General features: G+C 42.4%; 1 protein-coding gene across 1 annotated transcript; it reads left to right on the forward strand.

Annotated features, from left to right (window-relative positions):
• The first annotated feature begins 1123 nt into the window (after positions 1-1123).
• LOC115775992 (uncharacterized) lies at positions 1124-9499 on the forward strand. The gene is made up of 4 exons (XM_030723556.1): positions 1124-1248; positions 2566-3008; positions 4390-4587; positions 7521-9499. Exons 2-4 carry the CDS (start codon positions 2682-2684, stop codon positions 7731-7733), a joined length of 738 nt encoding a protein of 245 aa, XP_030579416.1. The 5' UTR covers positions 1124-1248; positions 2566-2681; the 3' UTR covers positions 7734-9499.
• Positions 9500-15754: the final 6255 nt, after the last annotated feature.

Consider the following 15754-nt stretch of genomic DNA (forward strand, 5'->3'; position numbering starts at 1 on the left):
TTGGACAGGTCCAGGGGGACCCCGGGACAGACCCAGGCACTGGAGACATGATGTCAGTTCTTGGTGGTATTCACTTTAATCTCAGATTCTCAGTGACAACCGATGTCTATTAGTTAGTTCAGCTTCAGTAAGTTGTCACTTATGTAACCCACAATGCCGTTAACCTGCGTCTGACTGTGGCGATCAACCCAAATCACTTTTTCTTTGAATAACAGAATATTTTCAGATTTCTGAAATCAAATCATTTGTCCTTAAAAAAACGAGAATACAATCAGAAATTCAATTTGGTCTCATCCTCTCTCCACTCTGGGTTCTTTACCGCTGAGAGTTCAGTGATGACTCTGACGCGCTCAGCTGTCAGGCACTCGTCTCCTCAATAACTAACCCAGAGGTGAGCGCTCTTTCAGACTCACTGAGACTACCTGCAGGTTTTCTGGATCAACATGGAAGCAGAAAAGAAATCCCTCGAGAAATCCTGGAGCTCATCGCCGAGAACAAGAAATAAACAAACAGATTTTCTGAGATTTATTGAAAGAAACTTTTGCAATGGGATCAACACGGCACGAACAATCTTTGCAACAGCACTGATACTGAAAGGACGACACTCGATTCATTCGAATCTTTTCTATTTTTCTACTATTTGTGCATCTGATGATGTTTGAATCTGTGCAGGAACTTTTTCCTGAAACTGAATCTGAGCTCTGAAAGGAGAACAGCTGATGATGGTTCAACTGTGCAAAAGTTATCGAGCATTTTGTGTGTGTGTGTGTGTGTGTGTGTGTGTGTGTGTGTGTGTGTGTGTGTGTGTGTGTATGTGTGTGTGTGTGTGTGTGTGTGTGTGTGTGTGTGAGGCCCACTGATGAACAGTGTTCTTTGGGTTCAGCTGAATGGAGTACAACAATGCAGGAATGTGTGTGTGTGTGTGTGTGTGTGTGTGTGTGTGTATGTGTGTGTGTTTGGACAGAAAGAGGGGGCAGGATTTGGAAGCCTTTCTTTGGTTTCCATAGGAACATGATGTAAGGGCGAGGGGGTGGGGTTCTCCTTTTATTTTGTGTGTGTGTGTGTGTGTGTGTGTATGTGTATGTGTTTCTGCTGTAAAGTGTGTGTGGACCAGCTAGCAGAGGGATTGGTCTCGATGGAGGAGTGAGACGCTGAGAAGAGCGACAGAAACCAGCAGCAGAGTGGAGTGACAAACTAACGGGGTTGAAGACACAGAGTTGGAAGTTTGAGGGAGTTTGTGATGTGGAGGTGAGGAAGCTGAAACTTGTTTTGTACTCTTAAGTGTCTGCATGTCCTCTCTTTGTGTTTGCGAGTTTGAGTTCCAGCGCGGAGTCCAAACTGGATGACCTCTGACTTCTTCTCTGGTTTTCTTTCTGAAATCACACCTCTTCCAGTCTGAGCTCCACTGGTGCTGCTTTATTTTTGGGGCGGTGTATTTCCCCCTGCAGCCTCTGGGTGTAGCTGCTTCACTGCATGGAGCCTGGGGGCAGATGAACGCAATGACACTGCTCATTAATGCATTCATGTGTGAGTGTGTGGCTGCCTTTGTGTTGTAAATGTGATTAGACACTTGCAGCTCTGCTCTTGTTGTTGTTGACCTACTTCTGCTGCAGCTCAGTAGAAGCTTCACTTTAACCTGAAACCGACTCCGAGGGCGTGCTCTGCTAAAATCTACTGTTTCTGGTTGATGTGGCTCACAGCCCAGATTTGTTCCCGTGTATCTATTGTAGGGTCTTTACCTTATTATATAGAGCACTTTGAGGCAACTGTTTGTTGTGATTTGGTGCTACAGAAATAAAATTGAATTGGATTGACAAACACTCAGTGGATTAGCCTCCCCCAGATTTTGGACCTTAACATTATTGAAGCATCAAATATTGAGCCAGAATTGTGCCAAAAGCTTGTTGATGGCTACCAAAAACATGTGGTCAAGGTTCAGCTTGCTAAGCGGCATTAATCAAATAATTGTGGGGCTATATGCATGATACTGTGTGAATTAGAGAAAATCCAAAATACATAAAAACTTGTTTACATTGTTCTTGTTTTTTAAAGATGCTTTCTGTGCAATCACTCCGCCCCGGGAGAAGAACAGTTCAAAGAAATCATTAAAAGCTCAAAATTAAACTGACATGCATGCCCACGATGAGTGGATGGAAACTTCTGACCACTGTAGGTCATCACCTTCATGTCATCAGAGAACATGTGCAGCCTTCAGGTTATTTGGGGATATTACATAAGTTAAAAAGAATCATTAAAATTTTTATTGGCTGATATTACAGATGAGTAGACTGTGGTAATGGAATAGTGGAGACAAGCAGTGGAGGGATGTGTGGAGATGGAGGTGAGGACTAATTTACAGAGTTACACACATACGAAATAAAGCAAAACACAGCAAAGTTGAAGGCCAAGGGGATGTTGTTTTAGGGGTTAAATCAACACAAACATTTCAGGTAAGTAGTTGGTGGACAGTAAGTACACAGAGTACTACACATGAGAGTCCAAAATGATTCTTGGTATGGCCTTTCATGTCTGTTTCTAACCTCCTGGTCTTCTCTCTGTGTCCAGGTTTACCTTGAACCCCTGAGAACACCTCCCTCAGCCCCACCCACACCTCCATCAGCCCCGCCCACACCTCCCTCAGCCCCACCCACAACTCCATCAGCCCCGCCCACACCTCCATCATGGCTGACAACAAACGCTCAGGTGTGCCTTCCCCCGCCTTCTCTTCGCCTGCTCACCACAATGGTGGGATTGGGGGGGCGGTACCCAAAAGTCCTATGACCTCTCACCAAAATGGCAGTCTGGACCCAGGACCAGGACCCCAAAGTCCCAGTAACACCAGTAGCAGGATGTTGACCTCCACGTCACCCCTGAGGACTCTCAGGACTCTTGGAGGCCTGGTGAATCCAGCAGGTACTGGCCCCGAAAGCAGCTCCACCAGACCCCGGGGTCAGAGCCTTGGCTCTGCTTTGAGCTCCAGAATGAGAATCGCAACGCCAAGAAGCAAGGTAATTTTCACCTGCTGCTATAGTCACACCTAAGCTCACTGGTCCAGAAGGAGGCAGGGGCCTACTATTGGAGCCTGTAGTCTGAAGCTCATCGTGGGAGTTGTTGATCTGTCCTTCAGTATTTGGGTAGTTTTAATCAGATATTTTCTAGCAAAGCTCTGATGGGGAGAGTTTCATTTCAATTTTATTTATATAACACCAAATTACAACAAACAGTTGCCTCAAGGTGCTTTATATCATAGATAAAGACCCTACAATAATACAGAGAAAACCCAACAATCAAAACGACCCCCTGTGAGCAGCACTTGGTGCTACTTGGTAGCTTAGTTAATCATGGAAGTGCTTGTATGAATGGGTGTGAATGAGATAAATGTAAACATGTTGTATAAGCGCTTTGAGTGCTCAGAGTAGAAAAGCACTATATAAGAACTAGTCCATTTACCGTTTTCACTCCTACATTTAACTTTATGGCACACAAATTTTCAAGTGGATCGCCGATATTTTCTCCAAGTGTATTTTGGGTAAAACTCATCACCAACTGTCCACCAACGTCATCATCATTCACTTTGCAACAGACTGTAAACTAAGTGGAGCATTTTTAGCTAACTAAGCTAACATGAGAGGCACTTCATATAAGCATAAAAGTGGAGCGGCAAAGCGAAAAGAAAAGGAAAAAAGAGAGCAAGGAAAAGCCAAGTTACAAAAACTGGATACACATTTTGTTTGTCGTGACGTTATGATGAGCTTTATTATTTGGGTATAAAGAGCCCGGTCATTTGCCCCGCCCCTGGCCCGGCTCTGATTTGTTCCGCTAGTGAGCCTAGGCCTATAGCAGCATAACTCAGGGAGGGTTCAAGGTCACCTGATCCAGCCCTAACTATAAGCTTGATCATAAAGGAAAGTTTTAAGCCTAATCTTAAAAATAGAGAGGGTGTCTGTCTCCTGAATCCAAGCTGGAAGCTGGTTCCACAGAAGAGGGGCCTGAAAGCTGAAGGCTCTGCCTCCCATTCTACTCTTAAGTATCCGAGGAACCACAAGTAAGCCAGCAGTCAGAGTGAAGTGATCTGTTGGGGTGATATGGTACTATGAGGTCTTTGAGATAAGATGGGGCCTGATTATTCAAGACCTTGTAGGTGAGGAGAAGGATTTTAAATTCTATTCCTGATTTAACAGGGAGCCAATGAAGAGAAGCCAATATGGGAGAAATACATCATCCTAAAAAGCTAAAATAATGTTTTCTCAAAGAAAGCTGATCGGGGTACTTGTTCAGACACTGTCAGATTAACTGAAGGAGTATAAAGGACTGTCCGTTTAAACCTGAACCTCCAGTTCATACTACTCTTAGCGACCTGTAACACCTGACCCTGTGTTGTTGCTGCAGCGCAGGAGCGGCCAGCAGGAGGAGCCGGAGGCCCTGTTGGACCTGATTCTGGAGTCTCAGTGTCAGAGACTGGATGACCAAAGAGCCAGCCTCAGTCTGCTGCCTGATCCAGGACCAGATACTCTCTGTGGGGCCTGCAGTCCAGATCACCCCCCTGTGCCCAGCCTGGACTTCTACTACATGCTCATACACTATCAGGTCTGTATGTTGACTGGTTTAACTGGTCTAAAGACTGGATAAGCTGGGAGAAATGAGAGAAATGAGAGCAGGAAAAGTTGGTGTGGTTCCTACATCACCAGGAACATCATGTAACTGACCAATCAGAAACTTGTGATATCACAGCTTTGCAGCTGTGAGGAAAAAGACAGAAAACAATTAGAAATACTTTAACTACCTGTAACAAAACCAAAACAGTTACCCTACTCAGTATAATTGAAGCTAAAGCAAAGTGATAAAAGAGAATATTTTAGAAAAATTAAATATATATTAAAGTCCTTTCTTTTGGTATCCCACAGGCAAACAGAATAGAATAGACCTTTATTGTCATTGTACATGGCATGATGAAATTGTGGGTGCTCCACCCAAGACGAAGTTGTCACTGTGCACTCAAATATATCAGAAATGTAAAAAATAAATACAGTAAAATGCAAATAAATACACAATCTGTACATCAATACACAATAAAATACACAAAGTATTGTATTGCTTGTTTACAGTCCGTATGGCCCAGGGGAATAAACTGTTGGTGAGTGTAGTGTGTGGGATTTAACTGACCTGAAGCACCATCCAGAGGGTAATGGGTCAAACAGGATGTGAGGGGTCTGCTGTGAGCGCGCTGGTTCTCCTCTGGATATTTCTCATGGTACTTGGTCTAGGACCCAGTGTGTCTGATTTGGACTTTCAAGTTCTGTTTTGTCTTGGTTTGATTTTGCAGTTTTGGTACCTTTTGTATTATAATTTTTGATTTAGTTCCTGTATTTATGTTTCTAGGGTTTTGGGTTGTTAGTTCTGTTTGCAGGTTCTGCCTATGTTCTCTGAGTGTTATTGCCTGACTCACTGATGTTTCTGTCTGGTTTTGGCTCCATCTCTGTGCCCCTGTGTCTGTCTAGTTTCTGTATCAAGTCCACCTGTATTAGTCCTGGTCTCTGTCCATCATGTTTAGTCACTTCCTGTTTTACTTTGGTGGTCCTTCGTGTTGTGGGTTTGATATTCAGTTTTTTTCTTCCTTGTCTTGTTAGTGTGATTCTGTTCAGCTGTGCTCCCTGGTGTGTTCGATTTCCTTGATTGCACCGATGTCTATTTATTAGCTGCATTTACCGTAATCCTGTTGCTGTTCTCAGCCGTGGAGCTTATGTACCATACGCTCAGACAGTATGTCGGTACATACTTTTCCGCAGAGGCGCAATAGAAGGTCAGCAGCACCTTCTTGTCCAGATGTTTTTTTCTGAGGACACAGGAAGTGAAGCCACTGCTGAGCCTTCTTCACTGTGGCCATGGTGCTTTGAGTCCAGGAGAGATCAGCTGACATGTAGGTGTCCAGGAACCTGAAAGTGGTGACAATTTCCACATGTTCACCATTTAGTTCAAGGGGTGTTTGGTGCTTCCTGAAGTCCATAATCGATTGGATTTAGTTTTGACAACATTCAGGTTGTTCACTGAGCACCACTGGGACAGTTTTTCTACTACTACAGTTTTCCCTATATGCTGTCTCATCCCCATCCGAGATGAGCCCAACCACGGTGGTGTCATCCGCATTTTTGTTGATGCTGTTGGTTGTGAAGTCACATGTGTAGAGGGCTTACAGAAGAGGGCTGAGGCCTGAGGGGAACCAGTGCTGAGTGTGAGTGTGGAGGAGATAATGGGGCCAAATCTGACAGACTGTGGGGGCGGTGAGTGAGGCAGTGTCGTGCAGGTAGGAAGGAGGATCACCAGTGTGAGCAGTTTGGTGGTTAAAATATCCGGGATGATTGTGTTAAATGCTGAGCTAGTCCACAAAGAGCATCCTCACAGCAGTGTTATTACGATGGCATCCTCTGTGGACTGGTTTGCTCTTTAGGTGAACTGATGGGGGTCGAAGGAGGGAGGGAGGGAGCCAGTTGCTCTAGGCACTTTATGACTACAGACATGAGGGCTACAGGTCTGTAGTCACTGAGGCTGTCGTTGACAGGTTTTTTTAGGGATGGGAATGATGGTGGAGGCCTTCAAACAGATCCATGATGCATGATGTTGACCACACCTGAAGGTAAAGTTCTCCCACAACACTGTCAGGAAAAACACTTCTCTATCCTTACAGGTACACTCCACCATAGATTTAATTACTGGACTGCAACGTAACCGTGTGACCCTTCGAGGGCCAGAAAGGCGCGTGCATGTTTCCAAGCACTTGTTTGCAGTTTCTTCTAGAGTTCAAGGTTTAGTGTGAGGAAACAGCCAAAACAAATCAGGTCAAATATTAATTTTACTGTCAGATTTTCAGGTTTAGCAGTTTTTAATATATTCTGACCAGTTTCACTCTAGATCACGCTGATATATGAGCAGCAGGAAGGTTCCGGTTTCAAACCAAGATTACACCTGCCCTCTTCCAAGTGAATGAATGAATGAGAAAATGTATAAAATAAGTTAATGATATTGCTATCTGTTAACATTAATCAGTGAAGCTGGCATGGGTAGGGGTTAGGGTTAGGCTGCATTTTAGCAACATGCTAAATAAGCACAATTTCAAAAACCAGCAGATATTCATTTTTAGTCAAATCTATACTTCATCTGCTACAGGATTTCCATTTGGGCATGTCTCAAGTAAAGTGTCTTGATGAGATGAGAACATAACCTTAAATGGGTGATGTTATAATGGTCCATTACATTAACCAGAGGTCTACAACGGTCCTTGTAAGGTACAAATAAGTCCTTCCTGTCAGGACCACCCCAGCAACATATTGATTCACTTCTAAAGGTTCAATAAGGTGATTTATTTTCAGAAACATATGATATTACAGCAACATGATTAGTCAGTGAAGGTCCTGGATCAACATTAATAATTATCTTGGAACAGGACCAACATGGAGATATCAGACCAGGACCAGGTCCCTGAAATTTTAAGCATGCTCTTCCCTCACCTGCCTGTCTGTCTGCAGTCTGACAGGATGGAGGACCAGAGGTGTTCCCTCCCAGACCTGGATGATGTGCTCAGTCCGGTTCCTGAGGGTCAGGAGGACTTCTTCTCTTTGGTCCAGAGAGTCCAGTCCAGGAGGATGAACGAGCAGCGAGCTTCACTGCTGCTGAGAAACAGCGAGGATGACCAGGACGCACACTCATCATCCCTCCATCATCATCATCATCATCACTGATGAAGACCAGAGTCTGGTGGGGGTGGAGTGACTGACTTCTAGTTCCATTTAAGGAGTAGCATCTGTTGTTGTGTTGAGTCTGGATCTGGATCCCCATGGCTTCAGGATTTGGACTGAAACCAGAATCCAGACCCCAGTGATGTGGATCCTGATGATCCTGAAGGCTTTCAGGTCTGAGTCTTCCAGAGCCCGGACTCAGACCCCAAGAGGTCGGGTTCAGTAGAGACTGAAGGATTTAGTTTGAACTGCTTTCAGAAATAATCTCCATTTATACTAATACACCTGTAACACATATCACATGACCAGGTGTCAACAGGAAGCAGAGCGTTGGTTTCTTTAGGAAATCCTTCAGCAGAAGAAGAAAAGTCCGAGCAGAGGTTTCTGAAACTGACTCTGAGGTGGGAAAGTTCCTGAAATAGTGGTTTGGATGTTTGGAAGTTGTTTTAAAGCAAGCTTGGTGACATTAGAATAGTACTGGAAGTGTTATACATCAGCAAAGGACGCCATGGAGAACACGTGAAGTCTGTCCCAGCAAACATGCCCGTGCAGGCCCACAGTGGATAGGTGTGGGTCAACTCAGCCCGCACATGGCCCACAGCAGATTTGCCCTCTTAGGATGCCAAGAGGGAATTCTGTGGGCAACCCACTGTGGGCTTGCCCACACAAAACCCATGTAGAGGCCATGCTTGCAGGGGTGAGCCAAGGTTTGACTTGATCAGAAGGTGAACGTGGATGTCCCTGTAATGCTGGGGTAGCGTAAAAGTAGTGAAGGTTAACGAGACGTATCCGTGCAGAAGTGGTTGAGGTTGGAAGGACTGCTGAAACCCTCACAGGTTCAGGACACTAATCATTAAGTCATGTGGTTGATGCCTGTCATAGTATATCTGAAGGCACCTCTGAAGATGGGAGGAGGTGGGCTCCGCAGCCAGATTCTGGTAGTTGTGGGATTTCTTCAGGTCTCAGCTGGCACCTGGAGACGGAAGTTTGTCGACCCAGACTTTCAGCTCTAAGAGTGCTGGCACTGTAAATGAAAATTGTCTGTTTTAATGAGTTAATTAACTTTATTAGCTGTAGCTCCTCTCAGCATCAGTACCACCACCGCCATGACAGCCATTTACTTCCTGTTCATTCTGTGGTCCCTAACCCAAACTAACATGTTGACTGAATGCATTTCAACAGCATACCTCCTGTGATGCATTCACTGACCTGTGTTTCTCATGTTTCACTTCATCCCCAATTTTCTTCTGCTTCTGAACAGCGGCAGCAGAGGATTGTGGGACCTGTTTTTTTTTGTTTGTTTTTTTTGTTTGGGCTCAAACTGCAGGGTTACATCATCACACTGAGCTACATGTATGTATTTCACATGTTTTAGTTCTCATGATACTAAATATGACTTAAAGTAGACACGATCCTGATCAGATGCCCAATCAGCGGCTGGAATCTCATCCTGCACCTCTGACCTGTGACCTGTACCTGGACTGTGTCCTGTCTGTCTCCTGTTTAACCCCGTAGTGACCTGAGTCTGTAGTAACCGAATAGACATTTAACCTTCTGGTGATGATTTAAAGTGTTTCTCTAACAAACATCTCTTTCAAACACACGGATCAGACAGTCGTGATATCTCCCATGTGTAAACACCTGACATGCTTACCAACCAGAGGAGTCCGTCTGGACCCGAAGCCTCTCTTTGGCCTCTGACTTCTGTAAACTGGAATGTTTGATCATAAAGAGAGATGTCACTTCCTGTGTGAGAGGATCAAATAAAGTTTTATCAGGTCAGAAGCTGTTTGTCCTCTTCCTCATGTTTTATCTCCATCAGTAAAGGTACAGTGTTTAAAATGTCACTACTAGTTGTCAGTAAGTTGCGGTCAACTGAGTTCTGTTTTCTCCAATTCAAGTACATAATCCTAGCTACGGTGGCCGCTGTAGGACAAACAACTCTGGCTGCTGTTCATCTGTAGTGAGCGTAGGCTGTCAGTTTGCTATTTACCTCATCCAGTATCCACATCTATTTATTCTGGAGGAGGCTGTAACATTTTGTGACTGGAGTCCAATACAAGTCGACTGAGTCAGTGAAGCTCACGTCTGTCCAACATCAGTGATACTGAGGTGAGTCGTTGAAGATATCCTGATCTTCTCTGTCGGTAAGCGCTGCTGTTGGTGCTGCTGTTAGCCAGCGACAGTGAAACAGTCTCTGAAGTGGATCTAACGCTGCTGAACTCTGAGGCTTAGTGAATAAACTCTTCTACGATTTAAGACTGTAATCAAGCTATTTATCAGGGGAAAGTGGGATTTTAGGACACTGGAGCTGAACATTAGCTGGCATAATGTTAGCTTATAATCAGCTGTTGTTGTTCAGCCAACTCATTTAAACAAAAATGTTTAAACTGAGCACTCAGGCCAGTTTTTAATGATTAAAATTCAGTTTTTACTTTAAATGATTTTTCCTGTTTTTACACTCAGGTCTGTTTCCAGTCTGAAGCTTCGATCAAGCAATCTGACTGATAACGGGTAAAACATGAAGCAGCAGCAGGAAAAACCTCAGACTGTGCTGCTCATCATGGTTTATTTTGACTACAAGCTACCATACTGTGCAAAAGTCCTGAGCCTCCCCTCATTTCTTTATATTTTGCTTCCAAAGAGACAGATTTTTGTGTTACTTTAGAGTGTGTGTGTGTGTGTGTGTGTAACACAAAGACAGCTAATTGCATTGATAGATAATTTAATGATCCTACAAGGGAAATTGTTACAGCAGCAACAGGTGCACAGTGAGCCATTAAACTGTGAATGCAAAACTATACATATACAACAGTGATAAAAATAAAATAAAATATAAAAATGTAGGTAATGAGTAATAGTAAAGCTGACATTGTGCAAGAGACTAGTCCATATTGCATTAATAAATAATATGTACACTATGAATCTGAAAGATGGCTGCAAGAAGATACAATACAGAAATATTTGTGTAGGATCTTATGTCCCGACAGGTGTGCTCACCTGTCACAGAAAGAAGAGTTATTATACAGCTTCATAGAGAACGCAGGAATGATTTCCTGAAGCGTTCTTTATGGCAGCGAGGTTGGGTCAGTCTGAGGAGTGTGGAGTAGAGCGGGTGAGATGGGTGGTCTGTGATGGAGAGCAGTTTGTTCAGTGACCTCCTGACCCTCAGTGACTCAAACTCTTCCAGATTCTGACCAATGATGTTGATCCTGCTGGTATCTCTGGCACTGATGACCGTCCCCTGCTGGTGCCCCAGTATTGCTAACCACCACATCAGACAGGATCCCCCCAGCCGTACAAACTGAAGCCTCTCTGACAGATGGTCAGCAATCCAGGAGGCAGCAGAAGTGGTGACACCATCCTGAGCAGCTTCTCATTCAGTAGAGGTGGTTGGATGGTATTAAAGGCACTGTAAAAATCAAAAAACATGATTCTCACCATGCCACCTGGCCCATCCAGGTGAGAGTGAGCACACTGCAACAGGTAAGTAACTGCATCATCCACCCCCACACGAGGCTGATAAGTAAACTGAAGAGGGTCGAGCATTTTTCACCTGGAAGCTAAGCCAGGCCAGAGCCAGTCTCTGCAGCACCTTCATTACATGTCATCATAACTGGTCTGAAATCGTTAAGGACAGAAGGTCCTTAATGATTGGTTCTGACACTAAACATGATGTCTTCAATAGCACCGGTACCTTTCCTGCAAAGGAGGTCCAACAGATTCAGCTCATTGGCTCTGCCCAGGCTGCCCCCTGCTGCTGATCTCTTGGATTGAGGCCAGTTATCAGCTTCACCCCCCTCCACACTTCTTCATCCAGCTGGAGTTTGGTCTTCAGCTTCTCCCTCTATGCATCTTTACACCTCAGTGCTAACAATGTTAGAGTCCTTTACAAAAACACAAACCGCTCACCACCCGAGCTTCATCTTTCAGGCCATGCACTCAGGAAAGTGACTGTCGGCACTGCTCAGATCCAAAGTCCTGGTGGTACCTTCGTCCTCTCTGCTCTTCTTCCTCTTTGAGCTCCAGGTTTTGCTTTGGTTGCAAATAAAGTCAACAGGTTCAAATGATAGAGGGAAAGACCAGGAAGTTTAAGTGGTATATTTCCCAGCATGCCATCAGAGCTTTTCAGAAGAGGCCTTTGCTGCTAACTCAAGGGATGAACCAGCTTTGACCACAAATAGCAGGGTTTGGTATCAAGCACAATACCAACACTTTTAACTTATAAAAACAGCTTATGGAGGAGAGCAGTGCATCATGATTTATGAATTGAATATGAATTAATATGCTTTTTTTTTTTTTTTTTTTGCATTTTGGCCACAGCAGCTTTTCTCGGCAGTGGAGAGAGACAGGAAACGGGGGAAAGATACAGGGGAAGACACGCGGGCAAATTGGCGACAGGCCGGGATTCAAACCCGCGCCGCCCACACCTCAACGCCGCGTATGTGTGTGGTCGCCAGCTTCACCACTAAGCCACCCGGGTGCCCCCCCATCATTAATATGCTTAATCTGAGACAACTAAATTATGGGTTTTTTTGTTGTTGGCCAGCTATCAGCTGACCACACGGTTGGAGCTCGTGATACCTGCTGAGAACGCCTGGCTCACATCTGGAGCAGTATGTTGATGGAGATCCTGAAGACTGATGTCACACTTGCTCCAGAAATGATCAAATTATGTGTTTTTAATATTTATTCGGTTATATTCTAAACACCAGCTGTCTGATGGAAGTGTTGGAAGTCTTCTAGAATAAAGTTAATTCTCTAACATCTGATCTGTTTGCTTTTGTTCAATAAGTAGTGTAAACTGTGTATATATGTATGATGTTTTTATGAAGCAAGATAAAATTTGTGTTTCAGTAACTGTTGGTGCTTAACTGTGCGAGGCTTGTTAGACACTGAAACATCCATTCATCCATTTTCTACCACTGATCTGGGTTTGGGCCATTGGGCAGCAGTTTGAGCAGAGAATGATGTAATATCTCCAGTGAGTCATGGGTCTGCCCTGGGGCCTCTTCCCGGTAGAACATTCCTGGAACATCTCACCCAAGAGGTGGCCAGGAAGCATCCTAGTCAGATGGCTGAACCACCTCAACTGGCTCCTTTCAATGTGGAGGAGCAGCAGCTCTTCTCTGAGCCCCTATCAAATTACTGTGGTCTTCACCCCATCCCCAAGGATGTCATGGTCCTTGGTCTGTGTCCCAATATTTTCAGTTTTGGGCTTCAAATTTCTATTTTGTAATTTCACTGTTTCTTAGCTTTTTGTTTTGTTTTGAGTTCTCTTCTCAGGTATAGTTTATTTGTACTTTATCTCTGGTTTCTCTGTGTTCTCCACGTCAGCTCTAGGTTTCTGTGTTCCCATCTGTCCCTCTCTCCCTCCCTCTTGTTACCTACCCTGCTGTTGCTTTTTGCTGCTTTTAGAGCATCTCTTCACACATCCCCGAACTGGAATTAAATTATGGATCTGGTCAGCTGGTCTCTCAACACTATTGATGATTAAATTCTCATCACGAGGTGCCCTCTCTCCTTTGGTCCAACTGACACACCCAGCTGGCTACGTTATGGATTCCCGTGGAGGATGGAAGATAACGTGCCTGGCTGTACTGTCAAGTGTGGACGTGGCGTATATTGAGACCAGGACTTCTGACTGGAGTTGGGGATAAAAATGAAAAATTGGATTTTTTGCCACTGAGAGGTAACCAGAAAAACTGTATTGTATGCCTGTATTTAAACAGCTGTAAATGACTTGTTGACCTATAATATGTGAAACATGTGTCAAACATATCTCTCATGAGTGATATCAGGTTATTTTGAGTGAGAAACAGCATTTTTATCACAATGTAGAAGCTGCAATCAGTTTTTGGCAAAGTGACTTTTATATATTCATTTTTTTTTATCAAGGTAAAAACTGTCACTGACATTAAAAATGCCTTTTTAAACAGAAATCTGTCTAAGAACGCTGCAGAAATCACAACAAATATAACATCACAATTCTATGAAGTGGCCAAAAAACACTGGATTGATTATAATGTAGGTACAATAACACAGACTCCTTAAGATGGTTGAAAAACAGGTTATTTCTTCATTTTATATATAAACCCTTCATGAATCATGCTGACTGCACTCTGTTTACCAATATAAGCAAAGACATTACACATAAAAGCACACAGAAACATCGGGATCACTTTATGGCAGACGATCCGGCAGCTGTTGAAAGTCATTAATAAAGTAATTTGTAACTTAGTTACTTCTAAAAGTAAGTAATCAGTAAAGTAACTAAGTTACTTTTAAAAAGGAGTAATCAGTAATCAGATTACTTTTTCAAGGTAACTTTGCCATCACTGGACTCAGCTGCTATTATTCAGCTGAAAAGGCTATAGGAAAAGGTGCACATATCTATTCCATTTATTTATTCATTTTTAAATTGCCTTATTTTCTTTATATGGGTTTTAGCTGTTTTGAGCCCTTTTTGTTGTAGTCTTTCTCTGAGACTTGGAAGCTGTGGCCTTTGGTTTTCTGTGTGACTGTTTGTGTCTGAACCCTGTCTGTTCATGCAGAACAAATCTCTCTGTAAAGGAACCTGAACCTGAGTGTGCTGCTAAAACTTTAAAATAGTTGTTAGATTGAATAATTTTAATATATTTTAAGATGACACCCCTTTTTTCTGATATTTTGTGTAGTTTCTCATATTTTATTCTGTTCTCTTTCTCGTTCTGCGCTTCTCGTTTAATCGTTTGTTTGTTGATTTATGGTTGTTCTTTTTTTTTTTTTTTTTTTTTTTTTTTTTTTTTTTTTTTTTTTATTAAACAGCGTTCAAGAACAATACAATAACAGTATAAAACAACTTCAGAATACAAACTCTCATAGAGGATAACAAGCTAGGGGGTATGCAATAGTAATGAATTGAATAATAAAAGAGAGAACCAAACAAATATAGACTTAGAACAGAAAATTTTCAGCTATCTGTTGTGAGATGATTCTAGCAGTTTTCCATTTTTTGATCTTACATATCGATGAATAATATAATTTAAATTCGTTCATGAAACAGGAAAAGGAGGGCTTATTACCTTTCCATTTATTACAATGAATGTGGTATTTGGCTAAAAGAACAATTATATTTATAGCATCAGAGAAGGCTGGATTTAAGTTTTCCACATAAAATAAAATAGAATTAACATCAAATGAAGGAACGTTAAGTTTGAGATTAATCCAGTTCCCAATGTCAGTCCAAAAACTCTGTGAATATTCACATAAAACAAACAAATGTTCAAGAGATTCCTCTGCTGATTTACAAAAAACACATAACTCAACATCAAATTTAAATCTTCTTTCAAGAAACATAGATACAGGATATATTTTATTAATGATTTTAAAATGGGTTTCTTTCACTTTAGGGGCTATAGGCCATTTAACAAACTTGGAATGAGCAAAAATCCTGGTTTTTTCATTTGCCTTAGGATGCATCTTAAAGGAACCTCTATTATAGTCAAAATAAATCTTTTGTCTTATACCATCATTAATAACCTTCTTGTTACATTTAAAGTCAACTAGGGCACATTCATTTATCTTTAATGTGGGCATCGAAAAGGTCACTTTTGAATACCTAATAACATTTTGGATTAACTGAATCAATGCTAAAGGAATCGCTTTAGACACCTTTTCAAAATCTTTGTAATGGCAATCAAGATTAAATTTCCTAACAAAAGCTAAGTAGTCTATTGGCTCTCCACAACAATCTAACATATCGTTTACAAAGATAACTCCTTTTTCATGCCAGTCTTTCCTAAATAATGATTTCCTACCAACAGTAATTGTCCTATTATTCCATAAAATGGATCCGTGGGGTGAAAAGTTATGCTGAAATATCATTTTCCAGAAGTGGAGAGTTTGTTTATGATAGTTAGATAGCTTGACTGGGATTTTACTAATCTCAAAATCACATTTTAAAAGAAATTCAATTCCTCCAAGTTGCTTAAAAAGAGAATTTGGAATATGAAACCACAATGAATTTTGCTGCAGAATAAATG

This window comes from Archocentrus centrarchus, unplaced genomic scaffold, assembly GCF_007364275.1.
Source record: "Archocentrus centrarchus isolate MPI-CPG fArcCen1 unplaced genomic scaffold, fArcCen1 scaffold_26_ctg1, whole genome shotgun sequence".
In the NCBI taxonomy this organism is placed as follows: domain Eukaryota; kingdom Metazoa; phylum Chordata; class Actinopteri; order Cichliformes; family Cichlidae; genus Archocentrus; species Archocentrus centrarchus.

Coding starts and splice junctions, on each gene's coding strand:
- LOC115775992 (XM_030723556.1), top strand. CDS start 2,682: ATGGCTGACAACAAACGCTCAGGTGTGCCTTCCCCCGCCTTCTCTTCG. Junction 3,009..4,389: donor TCGCAACGCCAAGAAGCAAG/GTAATTTTCACC, acceptor TTGTTGCTGCAG/CGCAGGAGCGGCCAGCAGGA. Junction 4,588..7,520: donor ACATGCTCATACACTATCAG/GTCTGTATGTTG, acceptor GTCTGTCTGCAG/TCTGACAGGATGGAGGACCA.